The sequence below is a fragment of the Hesperophylax consimilis genome, chromosome 8 (genome assembly GCF_061612785.1).
Source record: "Hesperophylax consimilis isolate HC1 chromosome 8, BYU_Hcon_1.0, whole genome shotgun sequence".
NCBI classification, from domain to species: domain Eukaryota; kingdom Metazoa; phylum Arthropoda; class Insecta; order Trichoptera; family Limnephilidae; genus Hesperophylax; species Hesperophylax consimilis.
Genome location: NC_142843.1, coordinates 23,766,167 through 23,793,887, shown reverse-complemented (window position 1 = coordinate 23,793,887; position 27,721 = coordinate 23,766,167). Strand labels below are relative to the sequence as shown.

At 36.5% G+C, this 27,721-nt stretch overlaps 1 protein-coding gene across 8 annotated transcripts in view; it reads right to left on the bottom strand.

Moving 5' to 3' along the window:
* Window positions 1-27,721, bottom strand: part of Rbp6 (RNA-binding protein 6) — a 648,561-nt gene that overhangs the window by 15,767 nt on the left and 605,073 nt on the right. For all 8 annotated transcript variants that reach the window (XM_089635054.1, XM_089635053.1, XM_089635056.1 and 5 more), the window contains 4 exons: window positions 18,606-18,688; window positions 6,532-6,616; window positions 3,155-3,187; window positions 115-198 (listed from right to left, as the gene is read on the bottom strand). In XM_089635054.1, coding sequence (XP_089491180.1) covers window positions 115-198; window positions 3,155-3,187; window positions 6,532-6,616; window positions 18,606-18,688 — 285 coding nt within the window. The remainder of the gene's footprint in view (window positions 1-114; window positions 199-3,154; window positions 3,188-6,531; window positions 6,617-18,605; window positions 18,689-27,721) is intronic.

Genomic DNA, 27,721 nt, shown 5'->3' with positions numbered 1-27,721 from the left:
GGTGCATGGCATGCATGTTTGCCGCGGCCGCGTACACCCCCGTCAGGTGGTCTAGGGGGTGGTACGGCAGCAGTGTGGTCAACGGGTGGTGGTGGAGGCTGGCCAGACTGTTACCTGTGGGGTAGGGGAGGCCGAAACTGGGGTAGCCCGAATAGCCCCGGCCGGCGGCGTACGCGGCGTAAGCGGCCGCTGGGAAACCTGCAACAATAACAACACATTAGTACCAACAACACACATTATTAACAAACAAGCTATGTAAGTAAATATAACGAACATCAGTTCATTTTTCAATTGCTGACATATCTAATATAAAACTACAATTCTTCAATAATATTTAAAAAAAAAAACATGGCAGAACTGTGAAAAAAAAAACAGAGAGGAAGAGCAAAACTTTCTAATATAAATGCCTAGACACTAATAACACAGTAGCCAAATACGTAAATAGGATAATAATTATGCATTTATAAATACACATCAGAAAAAATAGTAATCAAAATCCACGGTGATTTGAATATGACCCTTTTGCCACTGAAGGAGCAGTCAGTGTCAATGCATTTTTATAGGAAGGTTTTGATTGATTCACTAGTCTTGGGGAGATATCGTATGCATACCATCGACGAACGTCTTAAAAGTAGTTCTTATTTTTATTTACTTCCTCAGACATCTAGTACGAAAAAAAATACAAAAGATACCAGAATGTTGAATCCCTATAGGCATTTCGCGAACGCATCTCTCGAGTTGTATTACTATTATGGTGTTGCCAGCTATAAAGATTTATATGCTTTATTTCATTTGACGCAAGCAATGGTAAAAAAAATCTCACGGGATGAGAAAGACATTTAACGTTAATTACATTTTTATTCGTCAATAATTTAACCGTAAAAAATAATATATGATATAATCGGTATAAAGTTCCTGCCCGGGACGACTAATTTATAGATTTGGAACACTTTGAACTTAAATTTCAACGTAATGAAAAAAAAAAAAAATTTTGAATATTTAGAACACTTGAAAAAATATGTCTATGTTGAAGACAATCTTAGCGATTTAAAAAAAAATTGAAACAGTAAAAAGACGGTCGCATCTATGACAAAGATGCAAATTTTCGTTTAAATATCCAAATAATACAATTAAACATTACAATTTGAATTAAAAAAAAATATGTCTTTCGTTTTCTTTTTGTGAAAATGTTATTTAAAACCGTTATTGCAACAGTGAAAATAATTTTTTTTCGCCGACAAATCGTTCACGCGCTGCTGGCATTGGAATTTCGCCCTAGCTGGATTTTTTCGATATGTGATTTAAACCTGTATGCCATGAGAAAGTGAATCACTTGCACTTGAAACACTTCAACTTCACCTGACAAAGGGTCTGGTGTTCCAAAGGTTAACGTTTTTTTGTTTATTTTTTGTAAAACGTATTTAAATTTTTATTCTTTACAATCTCAGGTTTCTAAGTAGTCATAATTATTTTTTTAAGATATGTATTTTCGACTGACTAATGAAATATGGGCATATAAGTTAATAAAATAAAATTATTGTAAATAAATTAAATATACATATTCTATGTATTATATAAAAAAACATTATGTATCTTAATCAACAATGTAGGTAGCTACTCATGGATGAAGTTTTAAAAAAAAAAATCTATTGTAAAGGTCCCGTTAATTATAGAAGAATGGTCTCTGTCACCAATCTATTATGAGGAGAAAGTTACGACGTACGTTCTTTCGGAATGCTCCATAATGACGTGCATACGATCTCTGCCTGGGAACACTATACAACACTTTATTAAGTAGTAAATTGTGTATTTTAATTATTTGTGTAATTAAAAATAATATTATTCCAATTTTAGTACCGAACTATGTTAGTTGTCATGTTTAGATTTTTACTTTTAATATGTACTTTTTAGTTAGGAAAGTGAAATATGTATATTTTTTTAAACTTAAAATAAAAAAAAATAAGAATTCGTGATATGATATCAACTGTAATAGTCAGATAAACCTATAAGAAGCATTTTTTAAAATGTCAATACTGCATAAGAGTCCTAAATGCTCCCAGCCGTCTGGAGCCAGTGAGACTATAGCACGATATATGATGCCATTGGTATCCCTAATTGGGGTATGTTGGGCTGTGATGTCAGGCTGAAGGTAGTGGGGAGGGGAAGAAGATGGAAAAAAATAAGGTGGGGGAGTACCTGCGTCTTCAGATTTGGTCACCAAACACGGCTAAAAGACATTTCAAGCAACCTTTCAATTCTGAATGGTGGTCTTACACCAATGAGATACTGAGAGTATCTTCCACTCCGGAACAAGCCGCAAGTATACTATATATTATTTAAAATTAATAAATATGAAATAACACAAATTCATCCAATAAACTTTACTTGCGCACGCCGGGATCAATCTGCGACCTTCGGATTGCTAGTCGAAAGTCTTACCACGGAGGCCGTCGCATAATTCTTTGAAACTAATATATTATTCAATATCAGTCGGTAATGAATATCGCTGTACATTTTCGGGTATGCTTTGGTAGTTTGATATCATGCATTAGCGGATGATAGTAATTATAATTACAAAGGAAGGTTCACATGTTGCTCAGGCCGTGATTTAGTAGGGGCAGGCCGGCGCCGGGTGCAGCGTAATCTCGGTTCCATTATTACTCCAGGAGATTATGGTGAGTTAATAGCAAGCGTGGCCGCCATCAGTTAGCGCGGTGACGAGGTATTTGTATAATTAAAGCGATAACTGGCGGTAATGGTAATATACGGATGCATAAAGGCGCGAATTTGCCTAATTTGGGAGGTGCGAGTTTTTGGGCCGTGAGAACTTAGGCAGCTCTGGTGCAGTTGCCTACGGGAGGTTGTCACTTCTGTCGCGTGATCTGGTCCCCGGTGGGACTAACCCCCCTGACACCACCCACACCACCCACACCACCCACACCTCCCTCACCGCCCGCACCCGGCCGTCCAACTTGTTGAGGCCGGGAAATATTGCGCCCTGGGAATTGCATTTAGCACACAGGAAGCTTTTGCTATTGCTTTTGTTACTTCGTTTCGCTAAATGCAAACCAAATGAAGTCACTGAATCACTGACTAAGTATTCGGACATGCAATGTATGTGTATTGTGTTTGAATAATTAGAAGGTTCACTTACCGTCTGGAAGAGCTCCCAATGACCACATGAAATCTAGAAATACAAAACAAAAAAGTTTTAATTTACTTTTATCGGACCGGATTTTCATTTGAAAACATTTAATTAAAGTGAAATTATTTAAAACGCAATAAATTTAATATCTAAAACTACAGTGAGAAAATTAATAAATCTGTCCAAATCTATCAAAAGCAAATACTAAGCGAACACCACACTCACACATTCACAAGGAAAACATTGTTATCTCTATAGAGAACAAAAGGATATATGGAAATAAAGGATAATAGTAACTGCTGTGGCTTAAGTTTAAATACCTGACTGAACTATTGTTTTCTGCAAAAGACTAGACACATTCTATTAAGATCGATGTCTAGAACTTCATTAGTAGTTGTCTAGTGATTATCTACCAAAATAATAACCACAAAGATTTATGATCCAAACAATTACACATTTATTTATTTTAATTATAATTTGGTAAGCATAATATATTTTTGAAATACATCGTAATATAATTTTACTAATGATTCTATGTCATTTCCATTGAAATTGATAATATATATTAATAAGTAGGTAGTGTTAAATTGGAGGTACAGACACCTTAACAAGACTATAAATTGTAGATGTTTAAAGCGTGAAGGAGCCGGGTAGCCGAGAAGCCGATTAGCCGAGTAGCCGAAAAGCTCAGTAGCTCACTAGCCGAGTAGGGGCAGATAATGCGCATTCACTCAGGGTACAACAATGAGGTGATATTCAGCCCTCTTTAGCTCCAAGTCGCAGTCGTAATGGCAACCGAAACATAAAAATAATAATCGCGAACATTATAATGTTTTGTGAAAATGTCTGCACCGTTATATTGTAACTGGCGTACCGTGAAATCGCCGAGGTAGACCACATATTTCCTTTTATTTATGTGCCATTATTTTAATGCCGTTAGTAATATTGTCCCCGTAAACGCTCTAGTCTTGCTTTTTGTCAGCGGCACGTTGGACTTTTACAAGGATTTTTTTAAGGGTGGCCGTAAAAGTATATGACGACTTTAAAGAATATTTATCGGGTTGTTTTACCTTCGGTAGTTCGCAGTACGCCGATGTTATACGCACTTCACATTGTGTTAGAAGACTAGAGAATAAGTATTATTCAAATTTCAGGATACATAAACACGAGGAGGGGAGAGTGAGGTAGTATATAAGTGAAACTACGACTTCACTTTCAACTTTAGGTATCTACTTTGTACTTTCTCATGTTCCTCTCGTCTTGCTTACGTTTAATCCGCGAAGAGTAAAAAGCTATTTTATGATATTTATCTTTTCTAAAAACTAGAGTTTGTCTAAGGCAAACATAGAATGTTTAAAATTATAGGAGTATTTATGTTCTCCTTCTAAGTATCAAAGACACCCATTAAATATAAAGATATATGTTACATTTGAATTATACCTATACAAGAAGAATAAACAATGTTGACAACGCTATACCTTCCATGACCCAAAAGTTGTTGATCTCCTAAAACTAGATGTTCTAGTGAAAATAAGGCAGTATTTTAGTTAGGCAGTAATTCATTATAGAAATTATATAATATTGGTCAGTAGCTAGAAGAAGTGATTAGTTAGTTTAACGCAACTGCTCTAGAAACCATATTACTCTCACTGTAGTTGATTTTGTCTAAACTAAATTAAAATTCTATCTGAAAACAAATTCTCTCTACTGGAGTTTGGTCAAAAATATCAATGAAATATTCCCAACCGAATTCGCATAATCCATCAACTTTTTTCGTTTTGTTACCAACTAACGGACATTCATTCAAAGTTTTCTGTAAACGAAAAGTTAACGGAATACACCAAGTCCCTAAGGCTATTCCATATATATTTCATCCATAAACATCGGATGACCACGTCACTTTTTTTAAGTAAATGATTTGCAACACAGTTAATCAAATAGTCTTTTTAAATTCTTTAAAGATTAGTTTTAAATGAAAACAAATGATATTCGAAGACCAACAAATGTTCTTCAAACTGAACAAGGTAGGTATAGGATTTGGTTTAATATAATGATTTTAATGATTAAATATGTACTTTCAACATTTTAAAGAAGTTTATATTATTATCTTAATTATGTTGTAATATTAAACTACAAATGCATGACTCCTGAAGCATTCGAGATAATTTTGAATGTTAATACCTTCCTACCAATAAATAATTTGAAAGTTACTTGGTATCGTTTTGCTACACACATCTGATATGTTTTATTTGTGAGAAAATATCGATTATGCTCTTTTTCTAATCATATTGAAAGTTATACCAAAATCCTAATATTTTTTCCCGTCATATCTGATATTATATTTAAAGTTTTCTCATAATAATACAGTAAATAGCATGTTCCTTCTGTTGTGTTCTTAAAAACATTTTAATAGTAATTTTGTTTGGGTATTGTCCACCTAGCATAATAGAATATACATATTGAGTAATATTTATTAGTACATAAGATAATATGTGGAAAGGTTTCGCGGACACATCGATTACGGTTATTTAGAATTCGAATGTTTTCACCGCCAGCTGCGCCCAAAAGCTCATTTGATCGACCGTTTTTTCATAACAAATAAATGATATTATTTCTTCTGGAATGACATACCGTCAGAAAAATATAATAAGGGAATAAAGAGATTTGTATGAATAAGAAAATTATATCCCCGATAAGAGTGGAGTGTACAAGGAAGAAACCGGAGTTTCCTCAAATTGTATGACCTTAATATTGTTTTGGAGAATCATTATTCAATTTGGTTCCAAAGCTTCGCGTGCCTCGACATTAAAACAAATTGATCAGCTTATTATAGTTTCTTATTATTAGACCTGACTCATTTGATAGTATCGAAACGTATGTGACTGGTAACCGTGAAGTTCCGATTTGTTAAAAGTTGTTCCGTGCTGCAGTTTGCAGGGAGAACACTTAAACAAGTAAGGGTACTAAAACAAGGAAATATGAATATAACTGGAGATCGACATTCAGATACTGAAAAGCGTGTCATTATTTGAGTGGGAATCGGTTGGTTTAGAGCTGATGCAGGTGCGGAGGCAGGTAGAGCGCGGGTCATAGGAGCGGAGCCGAGAAGTGCGGGGCGAGGTGTGGGGTGAGATGCGCGGCGAGGTGAGCGGGCAGCTGCGGGGCTTGCAGGGGGGCGTATAGCGCGGCGTGCGCGTCTAGCCCGTGCGCGCCCAGCAACTCGGCTAGGCTGAGCGGGTGCGCGGCGTGCGGGAGCGGGGCGCGCGCGGGCGGGGGGCGGAGCGCGGCCAGGGCGGCCAGCGCGCGGCGGTAGGCGGCATGCGCGCCCCCGTGCCCCGGCGGCGGGTAGGGGGCGTAGCGGAGGGAGGGGCCGGCTAGGGACTCACCGTAAGCGCCGCGGCCCGCGGCTCTCGTCTTGGCGAGATTGGCTGGCAGCATTACCTCTTTCGGCTGCGCCTTCTTGCATTCAACCTGAAAACAAAATTGCACGTTAATACCCATACATTTTGAAAACCGTTAAAAATGTTTGTAGTTGTAGTAGCATAAATTATATGAATAGTACATAAAAGTCAAATGTCTCCCTTTGGAAGAGTAAGAAATATGAAGGTTAGGTTAGGTTAAGTGCTTAGAGGTTCAAATACATACAGGTTTAAGTCAACGATTCTATAAATGTTGTCATCCTAAAAATGTGTCGTCTGTACAATTCTATTGAGTGTAAACTACATAGATATATATGCAAATAGTCTCGCTTATTTTAAAAAGCAAATTAGTAATAGATTGTGAATGTTTGTTTGTTTTTTTTTTTATTTACTCTATTTGTTTTCTGTTTTATTTTTGTTGCTTTTGTTTTTTGGATAATATTTTTATCTGTATATTTTGTTTTTGATATCTCTTTTTTTTGCCTTTGCTCACGTTTTGCTGTTTATATTTTTTTGTTAATACATAGTGTATAATGACACTTAAACTGTGCATGATGTGAACATTTTTAAGTGGACTGTTGACATATACGTTTTTTTGCAGCGCTTATCTAATAATTTTTTTTCATGTTAATAGTCTGTAAATGTTCCTAAACAATAAATAAAAATGTATTACACACAGCGAAAACATCTTTTTTTCTACGTAGAACGAAATGGATGTAAAAAAATCCATTTAATTCCAATGAAGACTTGGGAGAAAGGATTTATCGTTCCACCGGAGGTCCCCTTGTATTTGATTTGAATTAAATCATTTGTAACGAGTCCACCAAAGCGCCTGGATTAGAGCGGAGGCTGGCGTCGCTTAAGTTTCTTAACATCTACACGTTTCATTAAGTGTAAGACACATTGATAAATTGGTTCAATACCGCAAGTGGAGGTTGCTGGCTGCGGAGCTCCGAGCCCGACTGCTTTACCCTCGTGTAGTAGTATGGAGTATGTACTCAATGTACTAGGTACTAGGTACTAGGAGGTACACGCGACAGCCGCCGCGAGATTTGCGGGATTTACCCGTCGCCCAACTAGTCTATTAGTCAAGAAACCTCTTACCTATGCCGCTTTTCATAATGTACGGCGTAATACTGGAGATAAGCTAAAATACCGCATTAAACTTTATTCCTGTCCCATTTTGACTCGCAGAGTGATATCGCCTTTAAAAAACTTGACGGTTCTTGAAATAACATCGCTGAATAAAATACAGTTCTTTTGGATAAACCGAAGAGATAAAAGACAGTACTCGTAGGTAGTAGGTACAAGAAATATGAAACAAACATCCCTACAGAGAAAAATGAGTGCGAAAATGTGATGGCCCAAGCCTTTACATCTTCCCTCCCACGCCCCAATGTAAACTGCCTCTGTACAGAATGTACGGTGTACAGGATACATGCACAGTACACTGACACAGTTATATTCCGCGAAGGTACTTTGATGTGTCTTTCGTAACATGCGAATTCATTTCTACGAACCTTTGAGTTAAAACTACGAGTACCGGAGCTGTGTATCAAAGCGTATCTTGGAGCGAGAAGAAGGCGCGTATACCGCCTCCAATTTGTCAATGCCTATACTAAAAGCCCAACAAATGAAAGCTCCGCGCGAAAAGTACTGCGCCTAAATTGAAATGCTTTAAGAGCCTAAGTTCATAAAAGAACGGCCCTTACGACAACGTAAGAAAGCTTTCCTGAAGCTTTTCAATTCATACCGGGACTGTGCTCGCCTCGGGTACAGAACGAGTACAGCAACGAACAAACGAGCACATACTACATACTGTTTCTGCAGTGATACGTTAATACTATCTCTGTCGCTCCCGCACCAAAGTACTACAGCCCACCGTGCTAGTGCACTAGTGTGGGTGAGACGACGGAGGTACCTATAATGTAGGGGACGGGAAACTTTCAACAAAAAAATAAATAAAACGGAATCCTTGTCTACGCTTAAAAATTCAGCTTCTTTTCGAATGCTTTGAGAACAACCGTATTTTTCTCAATTTCTCTAATGTTTTTCCTTTGTATTTGGAAGTATGGCGTGTTCGTTAACGAATTCGAGCAATAGAACACCTTAAGCCTTTTAGAAACAAAATCAAGCTTTAATAGGCACTTTTATTTTTATTACCGGTAATTTAAATAAAACTTTTTATTTCCATTTAAAGAATGTGCTTTCAAAGGCCAGTGAAAAAAGTAGAAAGTTGTGTATGTATGTGTTGGGAGGTCGGATAGAGGGGCTTTTGGCAAAATGTCTGGTGACTTACCAGTATGATAATTTTTCGATTAAGATACTGAGCCTGAGTTGAAAGAATACCTGAGATCTTTTTTACATTATCTTTTGGTTCCAGAAGAAGGGAGCCCGCGCTGACTGGTTGCTTTACATAAATCCGTTCACTGCTCAGTATTATTTCCAGTCGCCATTCCGTGAGATACGAAAAGAATTACAAATTATACTGCCAGGGAAAATATGTAATGGCTTGTTCACCTCATTCGCACATTTGCTGTGGAACCTCCACCCGGCTGCGGTATCGGCAGCTACAGCTACAGCTGGGAGCAGCTACTATATACAGTACAGCGCGGTACAGTATAGTATACTCGTACATGCACGAAATATGGCGATCTGTGCACCTATGGCACTCCTCTACATTTACCGTGGAACCTCCACCCGGCTGCGTTATCGGCAGCTACAGCTACAGCTGGAAGCACAGAGGCGGATTTGCAGTCTTGGCCGCCCTAGCCCCCAGACTATGTAGCCGCCCCTTTCTCAGTACGCATCACATTGACCAGGAGTGTCCAAACTTTTCAGTAAGTTCCTAGGGTCAAAAACGTTTTAATTTTCCTGCCATTATCATTCATGGTTCATGGGGTGAGATTTGTCCAGGTCTTGGCGGCGGATACGTCTGCCCACCTGCTGCGTGGCGGGCCGGATCGAGAGAGACTGAGTGAGGGAGGCCTTTTGACCTTTCCAGCCGGACTATCTTGACCCATCGCCTTGCACCGCAGTTGGAGGGATGTATTCATACGTATTAACTGGACACACTAATCCCCAGATTCCTACCCACCCCTCATACATTTTCCTTTTCAGAACTTCCTATCCTTCCCTTCCTTAAAAAGACCCTCCACACAGCATCACCTAAGATGACATAGGTCGTGAGGGAAAATATTTTCCTCAAAGCCTCCTGTGTGGAATTAATGTAAACAAATACGCTTGCTAAATTCGCTAGTTCAATTACTGTATAATTGTCGATTGTCACAGGCCGGATTGATGACATTGGCGGTCCGTTGTTTGGAAACCCCTGATATAGACTATAGACTACATAATGAATTTACTTTATTGACAACTTTTAGCTATTATGCATAACAATACCTAACGCGGTTCAGTCACTAGCGCAACTGAATCACGGTAGGGATTGGAAATACGCGAGCGGGCGAGCGACGTAGCATGATTGGTGTGGCGAGGGCGGCTGCGGGGCGTGGGGGCGCGCTGTGTGCTGTGTGTGAACACGCTCTTGCATATCGCTATTTCGTACGTACAATATTTAGGTACTTAGGAAGTAATTTCTTGTTATCATCTGTGACTTTTTTGTCACGATTGGCCGCCCCTAACATCTGGCCGCCCTAGGCCCGGGCCTACATAGGCCTAAGGGCAAATCCGCCTCTGTGGAAGCAGCTACTATATACAGTACAGGGAGGTACAGCACAGTGCATAGTGCCAGATTCATGAAATCTGGCGATCTGTGCACCTATGGCACTCCTCTACATTTAACGTGGAACCTCCACCCGGCTGCGGTATCGGCAACTACAGCTACAGCTGGGAGCAGCTACTATATACATTTCAGGGAGGTACAGCACAGTGCTTAGTGACGGATTCATGAAATCTGACGATCTGTGCACCTACGAGTATGGCACTCCTCCACATTTACCGTGGAACCTCTACCCGGCTGCGGTATCGGCAGCTACAGCTACAGCTGGGAGCAGCTACTATATACAGTACAGCGCGGTACAGTATATTATACTCGTACATGGACGAAATATGGCGATCTGTGCACCTATGGCACTCCTCCGCAGCTTTTAAAAAATATATTCTAATTAAAAATTCTATCCTCCTAAAATAAAAGTAATTGTGTTTTGGCACTTAATAGATTTTTAAAAACCTTAATATTGACACGAAATAACGTCGCTAAGGGCAAAAAACTAAATAAACTTACTCGCACGGCAAATTGAAAATTAAAGGGTAAAAGAAATATATTAAATATATTTGTGTAATATATAAAAGGTAAAATATTCACTATTGTGCGTATAGGTTAGGAAAGATGCGGGCTGGGTCACTCATAAAAAAATCATAAGCAGATATAATTGTAATAATAGTAAAAAAATTAAATTGAAATGGTTAATTTTATACTACTTTGTAATTGTAACTTTGCTACACGTAACTACCAATGATTTTATACCAGTTTCCCAAGCACGGTCGCGCTGTTGATATCCAGACCGATATTGATAATGCGAATTGACATACGCTAGTAACACTGGCACATCTGTCTATGAATTGACATTCCTAAACGTCAGACGGCCACGTAAAAGTTAGAAATACTAATAAATTTACAATATAGAATTGAAATATACATTACTATTTTGACACCATAAAGGGAGTTAATTAGTTAATGAAATCATTTCTCATAACAAAAAACATTTGTTTCTCGATGCTGGAACGGAATCAATTGACCACGTCTTAGATAAATTAGTTAAGTCGATGGATATCGTATACGATTTCTTTCAGGTTTGAGAGCCTGGGTAGTTTACCTCCACCCATTAATAAGTCAGTTATTTTGCATAACGAACGCCATTATCCAAAAACTAGTGCATATTGACAGCTTATCCGATGAGGCCGCGCTAAAAGCTGAAGCTTTTGTCAACCGACTGTCGTAATCGTATTCTGACCGTGCTCGCAAATATCGCTAACTGACCATAGATGACGAATTTCGTCGATATCGTATTGACATAGGGATTTACAGATCGTCCGTGCTAGACCTCCTTAAACGGAAAAATGCACATGTCCGAGAGACAGTTGAAAGGTGTAAAAGGTGTTTTAACGTGTTGCTAACGCATAATATTTATTCCAAATTACGGGTAATTTTTGAAAGACTTATGGACTTATAGAAAGGAATATTTTAAGTACATTTAAATACGACCTTTATTTTCTTACGGCGCCCTTTCAAAAGTGGCGCCAGGTTTTTTTGCTCACTTTTGAATGTATGGCAGATCGGGCTCTGACAATACAACACAGTACAGCGAGAGCACAACTACTTGCACTGCGGGGAAACGCTAAGACAGTCATTATCCCTGCGAGGATGCTGCCATTGCTGGCTCCGACTCGTGTTCACATTTTAATGTATGGCAGATCGGGCTCTGACAATACAACACAGTACAGCGAGAGCACAACTACTTGCACTGCGGGGAAACGCTAAGACAGTCATTATCCCTGCGAGGATGCTGCCATTGCTGGCTCCGACTCGTGTTCACATTTTAATGTATGGCAGATCGGGCTCTGACAATACAACACAGTTGAACACAGTACAGCGAGAGCACAACTACTTGCACTGCGGGGAAACGCTAAGACAGTCATTATCCCTGCGAGGATGCTGCCATTGCTGGCTCCGACTCGTGTTCACATTTTAATGTATGGCAGATCGGGCTCTGACAATACAACACAGTTGAACACAGTACAGCGAGAGCACAACTACTTGCACTGTGGGGAAACGCTAAGACAGTCATTATCCCTGCGAGGATGCTGCCATTGCTGGCTCCGACTCGTGTTCGCATTTAAAAATGCTAAAAGCAAATTCGTATGCATAGGCTGGCGGAACGCGCTGAATGCCTACTCAGCCAAGGTGTACCACTACACGCTTCACAAATAATGTTATCAACATTTCGGAACTTCACGAGTTCATTAAGTATTGTTGCAAAATTTCAGGTAGATTGAAAATTATCCCTTGGAGATACTGACGGATATAAAATCGTTATTCTTGTGCCTTTTGCGCACAGAATGATTAATTAAAAAAAAATCTAAATATTTTTATAAATTTAAATTTAGGAACAATAATCTATTTTATTTAATTGTCGTATAATATAATATGTATTGAAAATATGTCTTAAGTCAGTGAAAATAATCATGTTTGCACATTAATTATTACACATTGTAGATACACCCCTGAGGTGATATCTCACAAAAGCGGCGCTATACAAATTGTCCAATAAATAAATAAATACAACGCTTAAAAAAACATATATATTATTACACATTATATCTAATATTAATTAATATATTAATTTTATCTAATTTTAATTTAGATTCTCCTATAGGTGTACTATGTATTATAAGTTCACTATTTGTAAACACATAACCTAACATAACTTCATCTCTTTATGTTGTAAATCTTAATGTAATTCCTACAACATGTTATCAGGTACCTGGTTTACATTGTTCAATACTACTCACCTACCTTACTTATCTCATACACTGTAAATCCTTGTATATTATATGTTACCAGTTTAATTCGGTAAATTCCGAATAAAATACATGCTAACAGGTTACTTTTTCTACATTGTCACAACTACAAACAAAAAAAAATCCATTTCTACTTTTCATTACTACTAAATACCTAACTTATCTCTTACACTGTAAATCCGAATGCAATATATATTACCATGTTAATCTCTACAAAGCCACTACTACTGTAAAAAATGTATAATTTTCATATATATATTTATTCATTACACAACTTAGTTGCAGAGAAAAATGAAATTTTTAGTTATGTAATTATGCAAATTTCTTAAGGAATAATATGAACTACACCTGTCAATTCGTCTGTCCTGGAACGGGAAACTTTCCTAATTAATAATTTGTGCATAATTTTGTATCTATCTTTAAATAAATAAATTTTCTTTTCAGTTTATTATTTCATTTCATATCATCCTTTTACTCACCATTTTTAAAACTGTAAAAAGCAGGCTTCAGCACGAGTAAAGCACCCAGTGAGGCCCACATTATCAAATAATGTCTTAAAATATAAGGATTGAATAAAAAAAAAAATTAAGGCAATTTTTTTTAAGAACCATAGTCGTCGATTGCTTGCTGCTCTACACTTCGAACGTAATCTAACTGAGGGTTGGTATTTCAGTTGGTTTTTAAGCTCGGCTTAAGAGATGTTTACTTTCATCAAATTGCTCTCGGGTAAGAATCCTTGCAACCGAATCCGACTTATAAACATTAATGACATAATCATATGTATGCTGACAAATCTGCAGTAAAACTATTAACACTTAGGTTGGTAGGTACGTCCGGTGTTGCCATGCGCTTCCAATCGAGCAGCAAATTCACTTGTGATAAAACCAATGTGTAGCAACGGACATTTAATAAATAATTATTATGATTGTATATGCGGAAAATTGGCAACAATGTCATTAGTATTCCTCATCGGCGGCACCACTTTCTGGCGGCATTTATTTGTATCAAAAACGTTTCTCGTCCGATTCGAAAATGTTCCAGGACGTGCGGGCGGGCGGCGGAGCGCGTGAATCACGATTCCAGAGAATTTTCAACGGGAAATGCTTAAATTTAATATGAGTTGTGTAATTCGCTTCAGAGGGCAGCTCTTTGCGGGGCTTTGAGAGCTAAATTGTGGAGCGTGCCCCGTGCAAAAATCATGACGCATTATTTATACGATAAACGGATTCGATTTAGCTATATCTATTGAAGGGTTCCATGATAACTCAACACAGTGATAATTCAACACACCTTTAAAAAGTGTTTAAAGGTGTGTTGCATTAAAAACGATGAAAAAAAATAATTTAAATTTGACCTAACCTAACCCACGTAACCCAGTTAATAATTTTTTTGTTCAATCACTTTCCATGATTTTATATAACTTTATAAAGATGTAATGAATTATCATTTTGATGATTTATCCGATCATCCTATTGAAGATTAAATAGTACGAGGTTCAATATTTACTGATCTTACTTACATTGTATACTAATTAAAGAATTTGTGATTGATAAATAACTAATAGCGAATAATAGCTGAAAACCAACTATACTCGGCGTTATGACACAACAAAGCGATCGTTTCTTTCATCCATGCCTCCGGATGAAGCCACCAGTCTCTTCAAACTGTTGGAAAACCTGTCGAATGGCAAAATGGCTTATGTTTAGTTGCCGGGAAATATCAAACTGTCGCATCACTGATTGCAGTAGTGCCACCACTTGGGCGGCTTCGTCAACAGCGGTGTCCATTTAAAGGGGTTGTTTTCTAGCGCTAATTATTCACGTGTATCCTCTTTAATGTTCGGATAGTGAATGACCTACATTTGACTTAGATGTAAGCAATTTAACACCTTAATTTACAGACTTTTATAGTGAGGTGTTCATGAAGCAAAAGAGCCGAAAATTCCGCTGACGCGTTAATAACTTCATACTCAAACCTTAACATTGATGTTATGAATTGCATAAGTAAATTATAATACTATCTAAGAGCAACATAATTTATTGGATGTCCACTTCGAAAACCCCAAAAGGAACAATATAACATAGAACGCTAAAGCAAACTTGTTTTGTACCTGAACCCTTTCACCCTGAACATTTTATACTCGTAGGTAGAATGATAATCCCCTGTATTAATTAAACACATAAATGAGTCGTGTCATTTGAAATCGCTGTTAAATCTTCCGTGTCAGCTGTCTTTTTCTCATCTGCATTATTAATTAGCCACAAATCCTTTCAGGATGTGACACGCCAAAATGGCGGAGGAAGAGATGAGAACCTGAGAGGGGGAGTGTTGGTGGAACAGTACCTCACCGAAGAAAAGCATTATTTTGATGTAAAGGTATTTATAAAATTAAAAAGACAAAGCGGGTTACAGAAACACATTTTCCTCATAATTAAAACGAAGAGCTAGAAGTTATTTTTCGTAAAGGATGAGACTTCTTCCCTACCAATACCGCTCTTGAATAAAATCATAACAATTGCTTTTGTCTGCGGTTCGGTATGAAGGACGGCCAAATTAAAATGCATCTCACGTAGCGTATTTTGTTTATTTTACCATTGAATCTGCAGCGGAAAAGTAAGAAGAATAAAGTGTTATTTGTTACGGAGCTAGTTGTCGAGTACCCGAGCATGTTCCAGCAAAGTTGGTCAGTTGCTCTCAAAGGCCTGTTCTTACTATTCAAGTTGCTGTTCTGTTTTCTGCTGTAAAGTTACAAAGGTATATTTTCGGCGATGTTTTCAGCAAGGTGGCGTATACACGCTGCTTTACTTTTAACAACGGGTCTTTTGTACACCTGAAGAAAATAAGAAAAAAAGTGTCAAGGTTGTGTGCCGTTAGCAACATGGAGCCGGGACGGGGAGAGTTTTACCTAATAGTGCTGCGAACTGCAAAACCCTAAATACATATTGCGTCTTCTATGACATTCTATTTATGGATAGAATACCTCGAAACAGTTAAATCTAAATTATATCTCGTTGTTCCTATTACCTCGGTTGAGGTTTTCAGTTTTCGTTAAAAATATTACTGTAACATTTTACGTGCGACGGAAAAATGTAACCCAAATATTGACGAAGATATATGTTAATATTTGATATTGGCAACCCTTCCCCTACCAAATAAGAAACGTGACACGGCCATCCCCTATTCCAGAAAATCTGTGACGTGAAGGTATTAATACCCGTCATCCCTTTGTCTCGATTAGAGCAATATTTTAAGGGCGCGATTGAGGGAACTTTTAGAAGAATTAAATCTCGCTGTCCTTGTGTTAGCGGACACGGCTAACAGTTAACGTGGATGGGATTCCTGGCCAACGTAATTTAATACCTTCGAGGGAGGCTTTGTGATGACGGGAGTTTGTCACTCAGCTTACTGCGGTAAAGGCGGGCGGCCGGTATCATAGGCAGATGAATTATTAAAACTTAACTTATATCCTTATTATATTTTAAGGAGCGCCCGCGCAAAGTGGCTCCAGGAAATGAGGCAAAGTGAGATAAAGAAGTACAATTAGAATTTACTCAACAAAGAAAATGTAAAGCGGGAATATTGTATACAAAGTTTAATTATTTAACAACGGTCTGTGTTCTGTTGATAATCATTACGCGCTTCAATAATTATTAAACTCCTCTAATTCATCAGATTATCTTTCAAGCAAAATAAAAGGGAATATCTAAATGTTTTTGATGTAAAATAACAGGGTTGTGTCAAATTTAATTATATAATTATTAAGTTCTGCAAGTATTTTTTGGTTTTTGTTATTGTTACAGCTGTTTCGGCTTTCAAGGCCATTTTCAAACTGTGGTTTAGCCACGTTTAGACGACTTATTAATATGATTCTATTTTACCCCCTCCCAATTTAAAATGATTTATTACCGGTTAAACTAATTTACTGATAAAAATAATTGTGACAATAGATTTCATATTCTGTGTAAATCTTAATTGTTTAATAATGATGTAGCAGTTATTAATTTATTTAAATGTGTTATATTGTTTAGGTTTTGTGGACATACTTAGAAGCGGGGAATAAATAATTTTCCTTACTTTATTAATTGATGTTTTACTAGGGTCATTAGTTCTTTTATTGATTTCTTTTAATTTAAGGCCCTTTCTTTCTATGTGCAAGGGTTTAAGTTAAAAAATAAATGGAGATCTACGAATTAAAAAAAAAAACAATAAATAGGGTTGTGTCAGGTACCTACTTACAGAAGAAGCTTGGTGAATTTAAAAGAAACGTAGTTAAGAAAGATTGAGTTGAAAAAATTACGAAAATGTGGAAGAAAGAGGGCTTAAAAAATGAGAAGAAGATACGTGACGTAGATGGATGTACCGATTAACTGGGGATGTTCTGGGGTTGGAAGGGTATGAGGTGGGAGGAGACATCTCAATATCCCGGCGGGGGCGCTAGTTCACGGGTATATCTACTCAACCAACTCCCAAGGAGTATTATTGTGACTAAATGCGCCAAATTACATATTATTCAAACGCGCATTTCGATTTCTGCCGTAACAGCTATTAAAGCCGTAGAAAATAATAAATATATTAAAAGCTTGTTCGCATGTTTTTATTTTATTATTATTTTAACTAAGATAAAAAACATATTATACTACTCTGTAGGTATTTGATGTTAATTTTGTGGGCGAATATGGGTACGGTCGCCCCGAGAACCATTTATTGGATAGCCAAAATCCCTGCCATAGGTCACACCAAGTGGTTTTTTGACTTAGCAGGAGTGCCCAGGTTCAAGCGTTGAGGTTTGTCTAAGTCTTAGCGGCGGTTGCGTTTGCCCACGTATTGTGTGGCAGGCCGGATAGGGAGAGGCTGGTTGAGGGAGACCTTTTGAACTCTCCAGCCGGATTCTCTCGACCCATCGCCATATGGTAAGGTGGGGGGATGGATTCGTACGTCCTTCATTCCTCGACACATTGTCCCTAGATTCCAACCTACCACTCATACATTTTTCCTTCCTAGAACTTCCTATCCGTCCTTTCAATAAAAAAGATCCCCAGAGAGAAAAAAAATTAAGGCCTTCCGAGTGGAACTAATTAAAAAAAAAACATAATGTTTTAACGCATTATTTTGTTCTTTAAACGAAAAATAAAACTTAGAATCGAATGTAAAATAATTAAGAAATTGTAACACGAAATAAAACTTCCGCAAGACTGGGGAACGACGTAAAAACAAAAGAGCGAAAAGTGCACAAAGTGGAGGGAGCTGAAAATATTAAAATATAACTTGATATATTCATAAATACATACCTTTTATACTCAGAGTACACATTTATCAAACGTTCGCATCTCTAGGAACATGTAGAATTTTGGCAAAATGAAAGGAAAGGAAAAAATCCTCAAAAATGCTGTATTTTTTTCTGAGAAATGCCCCCACCCGGGGCCTGGTTAAGCGGTAACTCCCTTAAGTGTAAGCAATTTAATGTAAATAGAGAGACTACGGAACAATGTAGAAAGGCTTACCATTTTATTGTTTATTTCGTGGAAATGAATTTCACAGACTTTATCTACGATGTCTTCGCTTTGAAATGTGACGAAGCCAAATCCTGGAAAGAGAAAAGAAAACAATGAACAAAGGTGACAGAATACAGAAGACTTATTTACCAATGGAAGGATGAAGTTATACACACTAGAACCTAGGTACTAGATACTGGACCACACCACTAATGATGTTTCATTTCAAATTAGGAAATAAATATACCACTTTATTTCTAATGTGACAATAAAATAAATATTTATGAACAAAATACTAGACCTCATCACCAATGATGTTTCATTTCTAGTGAGAAAATAAATATACCACTTTATTTTTAATGTGTTAGTAAAATAAATAGACAATATTTAGGTACAAGATAATAGACTACATCACCAATAATGTTTCATTTCAAGGGAGGAAAAAATAAACCGCTTTATTTCTAATGTGTCATTAAAATAAATAGAAATATTTAGGTACAAGATACTAGATCTCACCACCAATGATGTTTCATTTTAAGTGTGGAAATAAATACAACGTTTTATTTCTAACACGTGAATAAAATAGTTAGATAGTATTAAGGTACAAGAAACTAGGCCACACCACCAATTATGTTTCATTTCAAGTGAGGAAATAAATACACTGCTTTATTTCTAAATAGTGAATGACAAAAATAGATAATATACCATGAACTTAGATGAAAAATATACATAGTTTTACACAATAAAAACATTATGATCATTTTTAAAATAGTGACACGAGAAGATAATATTTTACAAACTTATACTTCAAATCAGCGCACTCACATTTTTCGAGAGCTTCTTAACAAAATAAATTAAAATAAGTTTTTGGTTGATAAGATAGATACTCGCGTACGAACTTCGTAAACAACGAAAGCGTGCTGTGCAAACTGCCATCATAAACTTGCTGAAAACTTGAAACCGAACGCAAAAAACATTTTTATTTCTTTCATTATTAAGGTAAAATATGTTCACCGTCTCTACTCTTAGTAAAATGGTAACAGGTGAACACAAAATATCGTACAAAATCAAGTGTTTGGTTACGTTATAGCTTGGCCAATAACTCCTTGCGAAGTATATCTCCCTGGTAGCCGAGCTTACTATAACTGCGATCTGCACACTGCACACTACGGACCCGGTGTGTCTGATCTTCCATTGCAATATAAGATGCTCGAACAGTTCGTAGTTAGAGAGCAAAATACCTCCATTGTTCGGCGTGATATCCAAAACAATATCATCCACCTGCTGCGTTACTGTCACATCTCAACGTATACAAAGGGTTTATATACGTTGTATATACACACACATATATATGTAAATTATCGGGAAAACTTAAGAAACAATGTATGTTGTTTCTTATGTATTCCAGATAATTGCTAATGACATCCAGGTGACATTATCAATTATCTACCATCACTGAGTTTTTAAGGGATTAAACGTAGAACCACCCCTGTGACAGACTCCATTGTCGAGGGCCAAGGCTCTCGACTAGCAGTCCGGAGGCCGAGTTCAAATTACGGCGTTCGCAGCTAAATTTTATTGGTGATATTTCACAACTTATTCTTTTAAAATAATATATAGTATATTTGCGGCAAGTTCCGGGTGGAAGAATCTCTCAGTATTGCCATAGTGGGTAGGTATTCTCCACCTTCTTTTCCTCCATCTCCTTCCCCTATCACTTACAACATACTCAATTGGGGATGCCATAGCCTCACTGGTATAAAACGGTTGGGAGCAGTTGGCACTTTTGTGCAGGATTCACATTAAAAAACAGATAATTCGTCTCTAATCGTATTGGAGTCAGAAATATGATCGTACATCGTGAATAGGAATTAGATAATCTTCGGCGTTTAATCCATAATCTGAATATATGGCTGGGCTTGTGTAGTAAGGTTATGAAGTAACGGTTTCTTGATTTCACCCCACGAGGCCATCAATCCGGACCAAACGTTTGATGGGACACCTATAAATATTTATTTTATTAAGATTGTATCCTTGACGGCCTGGTAGCAAAATATTTTATGGCGCGGTTTTGCCCAATATTGTATTTTTCATACTCTACATAAAAATTGATATTGGAGTGGGCAACGTTCGTGCAGGCAAGAACATGCGAGTATCTGAGTCCCTCTATATATTGTGATGTAATACTCGTATACTTGAGTTTACTGGACAGCGCTCTCGGTTCGGGGCGATTTGGTGAAATATTTCATTTTATTCGGCTTCGCGTGGTGATTTTAATTTAGCAGTAGCTGACATAAAGGACTGAGTGAATAGCAATATGCGTATTATAGCTATCACGGAATGTGCCATAAAAATAACTATTTTGCCAGATGTCGTAAAAAAGCAAAGAACGCCATCATACATTGCAAACTTTATAGATTTAAGTGAATTTTTTACGCTTAATAAATCGATGAGTCTATAGTATGGCAATTTAGGTGGATCCATAAATTGTTACTGTCAACTTCAAAACGTTTAATTGTAACACAAATTACCCCTCTCAGCCAAAGTATACGGTCCAAAGTGGCTACATGGTTAATTTAAAGAGATTTCTCTGGATTAACGACGAGACCTTTTCATGACGACTACATTTTGTAAAATTTCAACAATCTCATTAAACAAGTTTCCCGAAAATTTAGGTCAAGAGCTTTTACGTGACATTTTTCCATAATAGTTGCCTTAGAGATTGTGTTCCACCTGCTAAGTGGAAATCGTAAATTACTGCTGACAAGATGGATTCCACTTGGACTTGTTTATATGTATTATAATATATAAAATTATTGAATATCAGCAAATTTCTAGCATGAATTGCATATTATGAGAGAGTTAGTTTACACAAGGGCAAACTTATTTATATGTAAAATAGTTTTTTTTTACTAACGATAATCAGATTCTTCATGAGAGAAGATAGTAATAATTTTATTCGAGTTGGATTATTCAAATGATAATATGTCAGCGGTCAGGGATCAGGGATCAGGGATCAGGGCCCAGGGATCAGGAGCTCAGGATATCGACGAAGGTGGAGCAGTTAGCCGCTAGTGGTATGATGGCCTGTAATCCCATTAACGGTACGTGCCGTTCGACGGGCAGCCAGGATTTACACATGACCCGGCGGCGGAGGCGGACTATCTGCTCTCGCCGGCGGCCGCCTCGCACCGCCCCGTCCCGCCTCATGCCACATACAGGAAGGTATTTACATGCCAGACGGTGTCTGCTCTCTTCGGCTGATCAGCCTTGGTTGCCACCCGCCACCCACCTCCCCCGTACCAGAGATAACGATTCAAGTCCAGTAAAATTAATTCCGGCAGAACTTATTGGATTGCATGCAAATATTGCCATTTAATTTCACCACAGACTGGCTAAAGCTAATTTATATTCACGATTAAATTCAAATTTCTAGCAGAAAACGTTTAAAATATGAATCTAATAAATCACGAAATGTGGGATGTAGATTAAATAACGTTTAATAAGTTATTATGTTCATGCCGAAATCCAACTACATACTATCGAATTTCGAAGAAAATATCTATCGGGTTTAGAAAAAGGGTAATAAAAATGTCACACTAGATATCGCTAGCTTTAAACATGTGCCAAGAGCGAATAGTCAGTTCCTTGAATCGTGCAAAGTCTTTTCTGCCTTTTGATACAGTCTTATTATGGAGGCTAGAGAGTTGAGGGTTGAGGGTTGAGGGTAGATGGTTGGGGGTGGAAGGGGCGCCACAGGATGTGAAGAGGGGAGCGTCTAGGGCGGAAATCAGGACTGAAATTGAAATGGAAAGAAAGAATAGATATAACGCAGCCGGAGCAAGATAGCGGAGACATGATGTTTTCTGTCCGTTAATTTGGTTAGAATTTAATTTCACCGCGAGTTCTCCGTTCTCCAGAAAAGTTAGCGGCGCGGGCGGCCTTGTCTTATTTGATTCCAGCGTCGATTTTTGGTTAGCGGCGGTGAGCCCTTAATTAGCCGCGCCGCTCGAGATGCTAAAAATTCAAGTAAACCTTTAAATATTCATGTATCTATGCGGCTGAGATTAGAATATACTTTGACAGAATACATTAACACTTCATTGTGCTATAATTGCCATAATTGATATAGCTAACGAGGTTCGCAATCTTTCAGCTTCATCTGGAAAACGCAAATTAACATTCTGCTTTAATAAAGTAGAGGAAATTTGCAGGAGAAATATTTAAGACTGAATTATAACTGTTCGTCTTCTCGGAGAAGTACTTAAATTGAATATTATTATTATTCATTGTGACGATGGAAACTAGTTGAAGCTCCGATCATATAGATTTAATAGGTATCACCTAGGAAGAATTTTAGTTAAAAGAAAAAATGGTGGTTATTGTTGCCTAATAAAATTAGAAGAACAGAAGAAAAAAAATATATTGTCAGAGTGAGGAAAAAAATAGGGGAACGGCAGTAAACCGAATTATGTCAAAATGAGGAAAAAAAATAGAGGAAAGGAAGAAAACAAAAAAAATACAGTGTGTGGCAAGCCTACGCACGACGGAAGTGAAACTTTTAGTATTCTTCTCTCTCTCTTTTCATTTCATATTATTATTATTCAGAATGCTGTACATTAAAGTTTTAAAAAGCATAAATTTATTTATAGGCGTGTTGTTAACAAATGAACGTTTAACTAGATTCCTAATATTGACATATTTATAAGTAGCATGTGATAAAAAAAATTAAAAGTTATAAAAATATGGGATTCGAACCCGGGTCCTGCATAACGAGTGTCGAACGCTCTGCCTCTAGACCGCGAGCCGAGGTATCTAGCGAGACGAAAACCGCGTATACAACGTGTACTCCTCAATGGACTTGTCCCGCGCTTATTTTTATAACGGAGTTTGTATATGATATTATATTACGATACAAATTCGCTTTCTTCAATCGATCGTTTCAAACAGAATTAGAAGGTTCGATCGCAAAAATTCTAAAAATAAATTACTCAATAAAAAAATATAAATGTGCATTTTTGACAACAATCATGTAGATATCTTCTTATATGTATGCCTGACAAAGTCTCAGCACGAGAGCATTTTATCACTTTTCCTCGTATTAAAAAAATCACAAAAAGAATTTTTTTTTTTAGTTAAAGCAGGGATCGAACCTCGGTTCTTCACGACGAGAGTCGGGCGCTCTGCCTCTAGACCGCGAAGCTGAGTTTGGAGAGTGACCTAAACTAGGTATATAATATTAGCTAGGCTCCTATAGCGAAATGATCACGGTTTTTCGTGACGGTCATGAGTCGGTTTTACTCCAGTCCTCAAAAATGCATAACGCGCGTAAAGAAGTTTCACTTCAATATATCAAAATTAAGAAAAAAAATGTTTGACGTATTTATTTTATCAAATTCTACATTAGTTAACGATTAACGTTATACAGCGATCTTTCAAAACTAAAATATTTTTGAGAAATAACAGAGCTTTATTTGTCCCTAGCTGTACTGGAACTAAATCTCGAATTATTTATTGTTATTAAGTTTAATTTGTAGAACTCCATTTTATTTTTTTATTTTTTATATATACAATAATATTATTATTGGGTTTATAAAAACAGTTTATTTTTAAACAAGTTCTGCTGTGTAATTATTATTACGCGTGACAGCTGTTTCGCCCTCTGAAGGCATTATCAAACTGTGGGTAGCCCACTTACAGACGATAAATTTATATTATTTCTAGGTAGGTATTTTAATTTCATTTACTGATTTCTTAATTGATTTCTAAGTAAAATATCAAAAATTATTAATGGTTATTACCCCAGCAAAGTTTCCCCAATTAGTGTAATGTTTAAATTTGACTGAATGTCTTTATGTTAGTTATTCCCAAACGATGACTCATAGGGTTATTTTAATAGCATAATTAAGTACTTCATAGTGCACTCATATTTGCATTAGGTTTGAAGATATCTAGTAGGGGTGAACGAATTATATTTGTTTGTTCATTAATTAGAATAGCTTTTGGATTATTAGAGTTTTCGTTAATTTCTAACTGCTCTAAAAGATTCAGTTTACGGCCTTTATTTTGTATGTGTAACGGAGTTGGTTTATTATTATCATTAAGTGAGTGATTTTCATCTAGGAGATGTTTGGCAAATTGAGATTGTATTTTATTATTATTTTTAAAAGATCTTATATGTTCTTTAAACCTAGTGTTAAAGGACCGGCCCGTTTGTCCAACATAAACAGCGTTGCATTCGTCACACTGGAGTTTATAAATGCCACTATTTTGTAATTTGAGTACCTTACTTTTTGAGTTTTTAAGAGATGATCCTAAGTTGTTATTTGTGCGGAAGGCAATATCTAAACCACACTTTTTGAGGACTTTGGCAATTTTATTAGATGTCTGTCCGATGAATTCTAAACACCCGAATTTATTATTCGTCTTATTATTAGTCGTTGGGTAAATTAATTTAAGGTTATTTTTGTGTTTGTTATTATTAATTATTTTTTCAATGTCTCTACCCTTGAAGCCATTATTTTTAGCAATAGTTAGGATTGTATTTTTTTCCTTCTCGTATGCTTTCTTGTCAAGTGGGATATTAGTAAGCCTATGTACCATTGAGTGGTAGGCAGATAATTTATGTGACCATGGGTGTAAAGATTTATAATTACTGGTCGTATCTGTAAACGTAGGCTTACGGAAAATTTCAAACGTATGTTTATTATTTTCTCTACCGATAGTTAGGTCTAAAAAATTAATTTTATTATTACACTCTCTTTCAACCGTAAAGCAGATTTTACGGTTGATGGAGTTAGCAAATGTGACAAAAAGATCTAATTGTCTGTTGGTACCTTTCCAACAGACCAAAATGTCGTCAACATAACGAACATAGTATATTATGTGTTTGCTAAAGATTGAATTTAAAATTTGTTTTTCAATGTAATCCATGAATATTTCTGCAAGAAGTGGACTGAGGGGCGATCCCATTGGTAATCCGTCGTTTTGTTGATAGAATTTATCATTAAACTCAAAGTAGTTAGTTTCAACACAAATTTTAAATAGATCGAATAAGTCTTTTTTAGTAACTGGGTTTATATTAAATTCGTCTAAAATATCTTCAATGATTTTAAGGCATTCTTGAATAGGGATATTGCTAAAGAGACTGACCACGTCTAAAGATATGAACTGGCAATTGTGCGGTAGATTAATGTTTTTTATTTTATTTACAAGTTCGAGAGAATTTTTAACGCTATGTTTTGGGTAGAATTTAGTATGTTGTTTGAAAAGAAAGTTAAGTTTTTTGGCGAGTATTGTCGTTGGGGCGTTTATAAAAGAAACCACGGGACGTATGGGGATATTATCCTTGTGAATTTTAGGTTGTCCGTATAATGCAGGAGCCCTTGGATTCATCACCATTGCACTTCTTCTAGCGAATTTATTTGGGAATATTGATTGGCAATTATTTATTAGGTTGCGCACGTTTACTGAAATTTTGTCCGTTGGGTCCTTTTTTAAGATTTCAAAGTCTTCTGGTTTTAGGAATGCTTCTACTTTATTTAAGTAATCAATTTTGTTTAATATAACGACGGAATTTCCCTTATCCGCTTTAGTAATTGTGAGGTCGCTATTTTTAATTTTGGCTTTAATATCATTTAAAATTTCCGTTTCTTTTATATTGAATTTATTTTTATTTTTACTGGTTGATTTCAAAGTTTTTCTCAATATATCCGCTGTTATTTGTTTAGGTAAGCCGTTATTTTTTATTTTAGACAGAGAAATTTCTGTGTCGATTGCCAAACATTCAATTTGTTTTTTAGTGATATCTGAATTTATTTTATATTTGAAGCCTTTATCTAGTAAATTTATTTCATCTTCTTCAAAAGTTTCACCTGATAGGTTAATAGTTTTTATATAAAACTCCGTGTTTGTATTACTTTGATATTCATTGACTTTTACATTTTTATTTTTAGATTCGACAAGTTTTTTAAGTTTATTTTCCTGAGTTTTGAATTTATCAGATATAATTCCGCCGATGTGTTCACGAGTATCGTAATCCAGGGTATCAAATTCCCATGGATGCAGTTTAAAAGTTAATTCCGAATGCAATACCTTGATGTAGTGAAGTATTGTGTCCCTTTTCCGACAACATTCCTTAGTCTCCTCCTTCAACCATATCCTCTGCGCTCGATGCACAGTTTTTATGGCTGCCGAGGATTTGCTTTTGGTAGAAATATGCACGTACTTGGGGATCACGTTTAACTTCAAACACTCTTGGTTAAACCAAAGGTTTTGCACTATTTTCCGATGTTTTAATTTTAATCGTCTGTAAAAAATCACTTGGGTAGCTATATCAGCAACCTTCAATTTATTTATTGTTATTAAGTTTAATTTGTAGAACTCCATTTTATTTTTTTATTTTTTATATATACAATAATATTATTATTGGGTTTATAAAAACAGTTTATTTTTAAACAAGTTCTGCTGTGTAATTATTATTACGCGTGACAGCTGTTTCGCCCTCTGAAGGCATTATCAAACTGTGAAACCAGAAGACTTTTTTCCTAAAACCAGAAGACTTTGAAATCTTAAAAAAGGACCCAACGGACAAAATTTCAGTAAACGTGCGCAACCTAATAAATAATTGCCAATCAATATTCCCAAATAAATTCGCTAGAAGAAGTGCAATGGTGATGAATCCAAGGGCTCCTGCATTATACGGACAACCTAAAATTCACAAGGATAATATCCCCATACGTCCCGTGGTTTCTTTTATAAACGCCCCAACGACAATACTCGCCAAAAAACTTAACTTTCTTTTCAAACAACATACTAAATTCTACCCAAAACATAGCGTTAAAAATTCTCTCGAACTTGTAAATAAAATAAAAAACATTAATCTACCGCACAATTGCCAGTTCATATCTTTAGACGTGGTCAGTCTCTTTAGCAATATCCCTATTCAAGAATGCCTTAAAATCATTGAAGATATTTTAGACGAATCTAATATAAACCCAGTTACTAAAAAAGACTTATTCGATCTATTTAAAATTTGTGTTGAAACTAACTACTTTGAGTTTAATGATAAATTCTATCAACAAAACGACGGATTACCAATGGGATCGCCCCTCAGTCCACTTCTT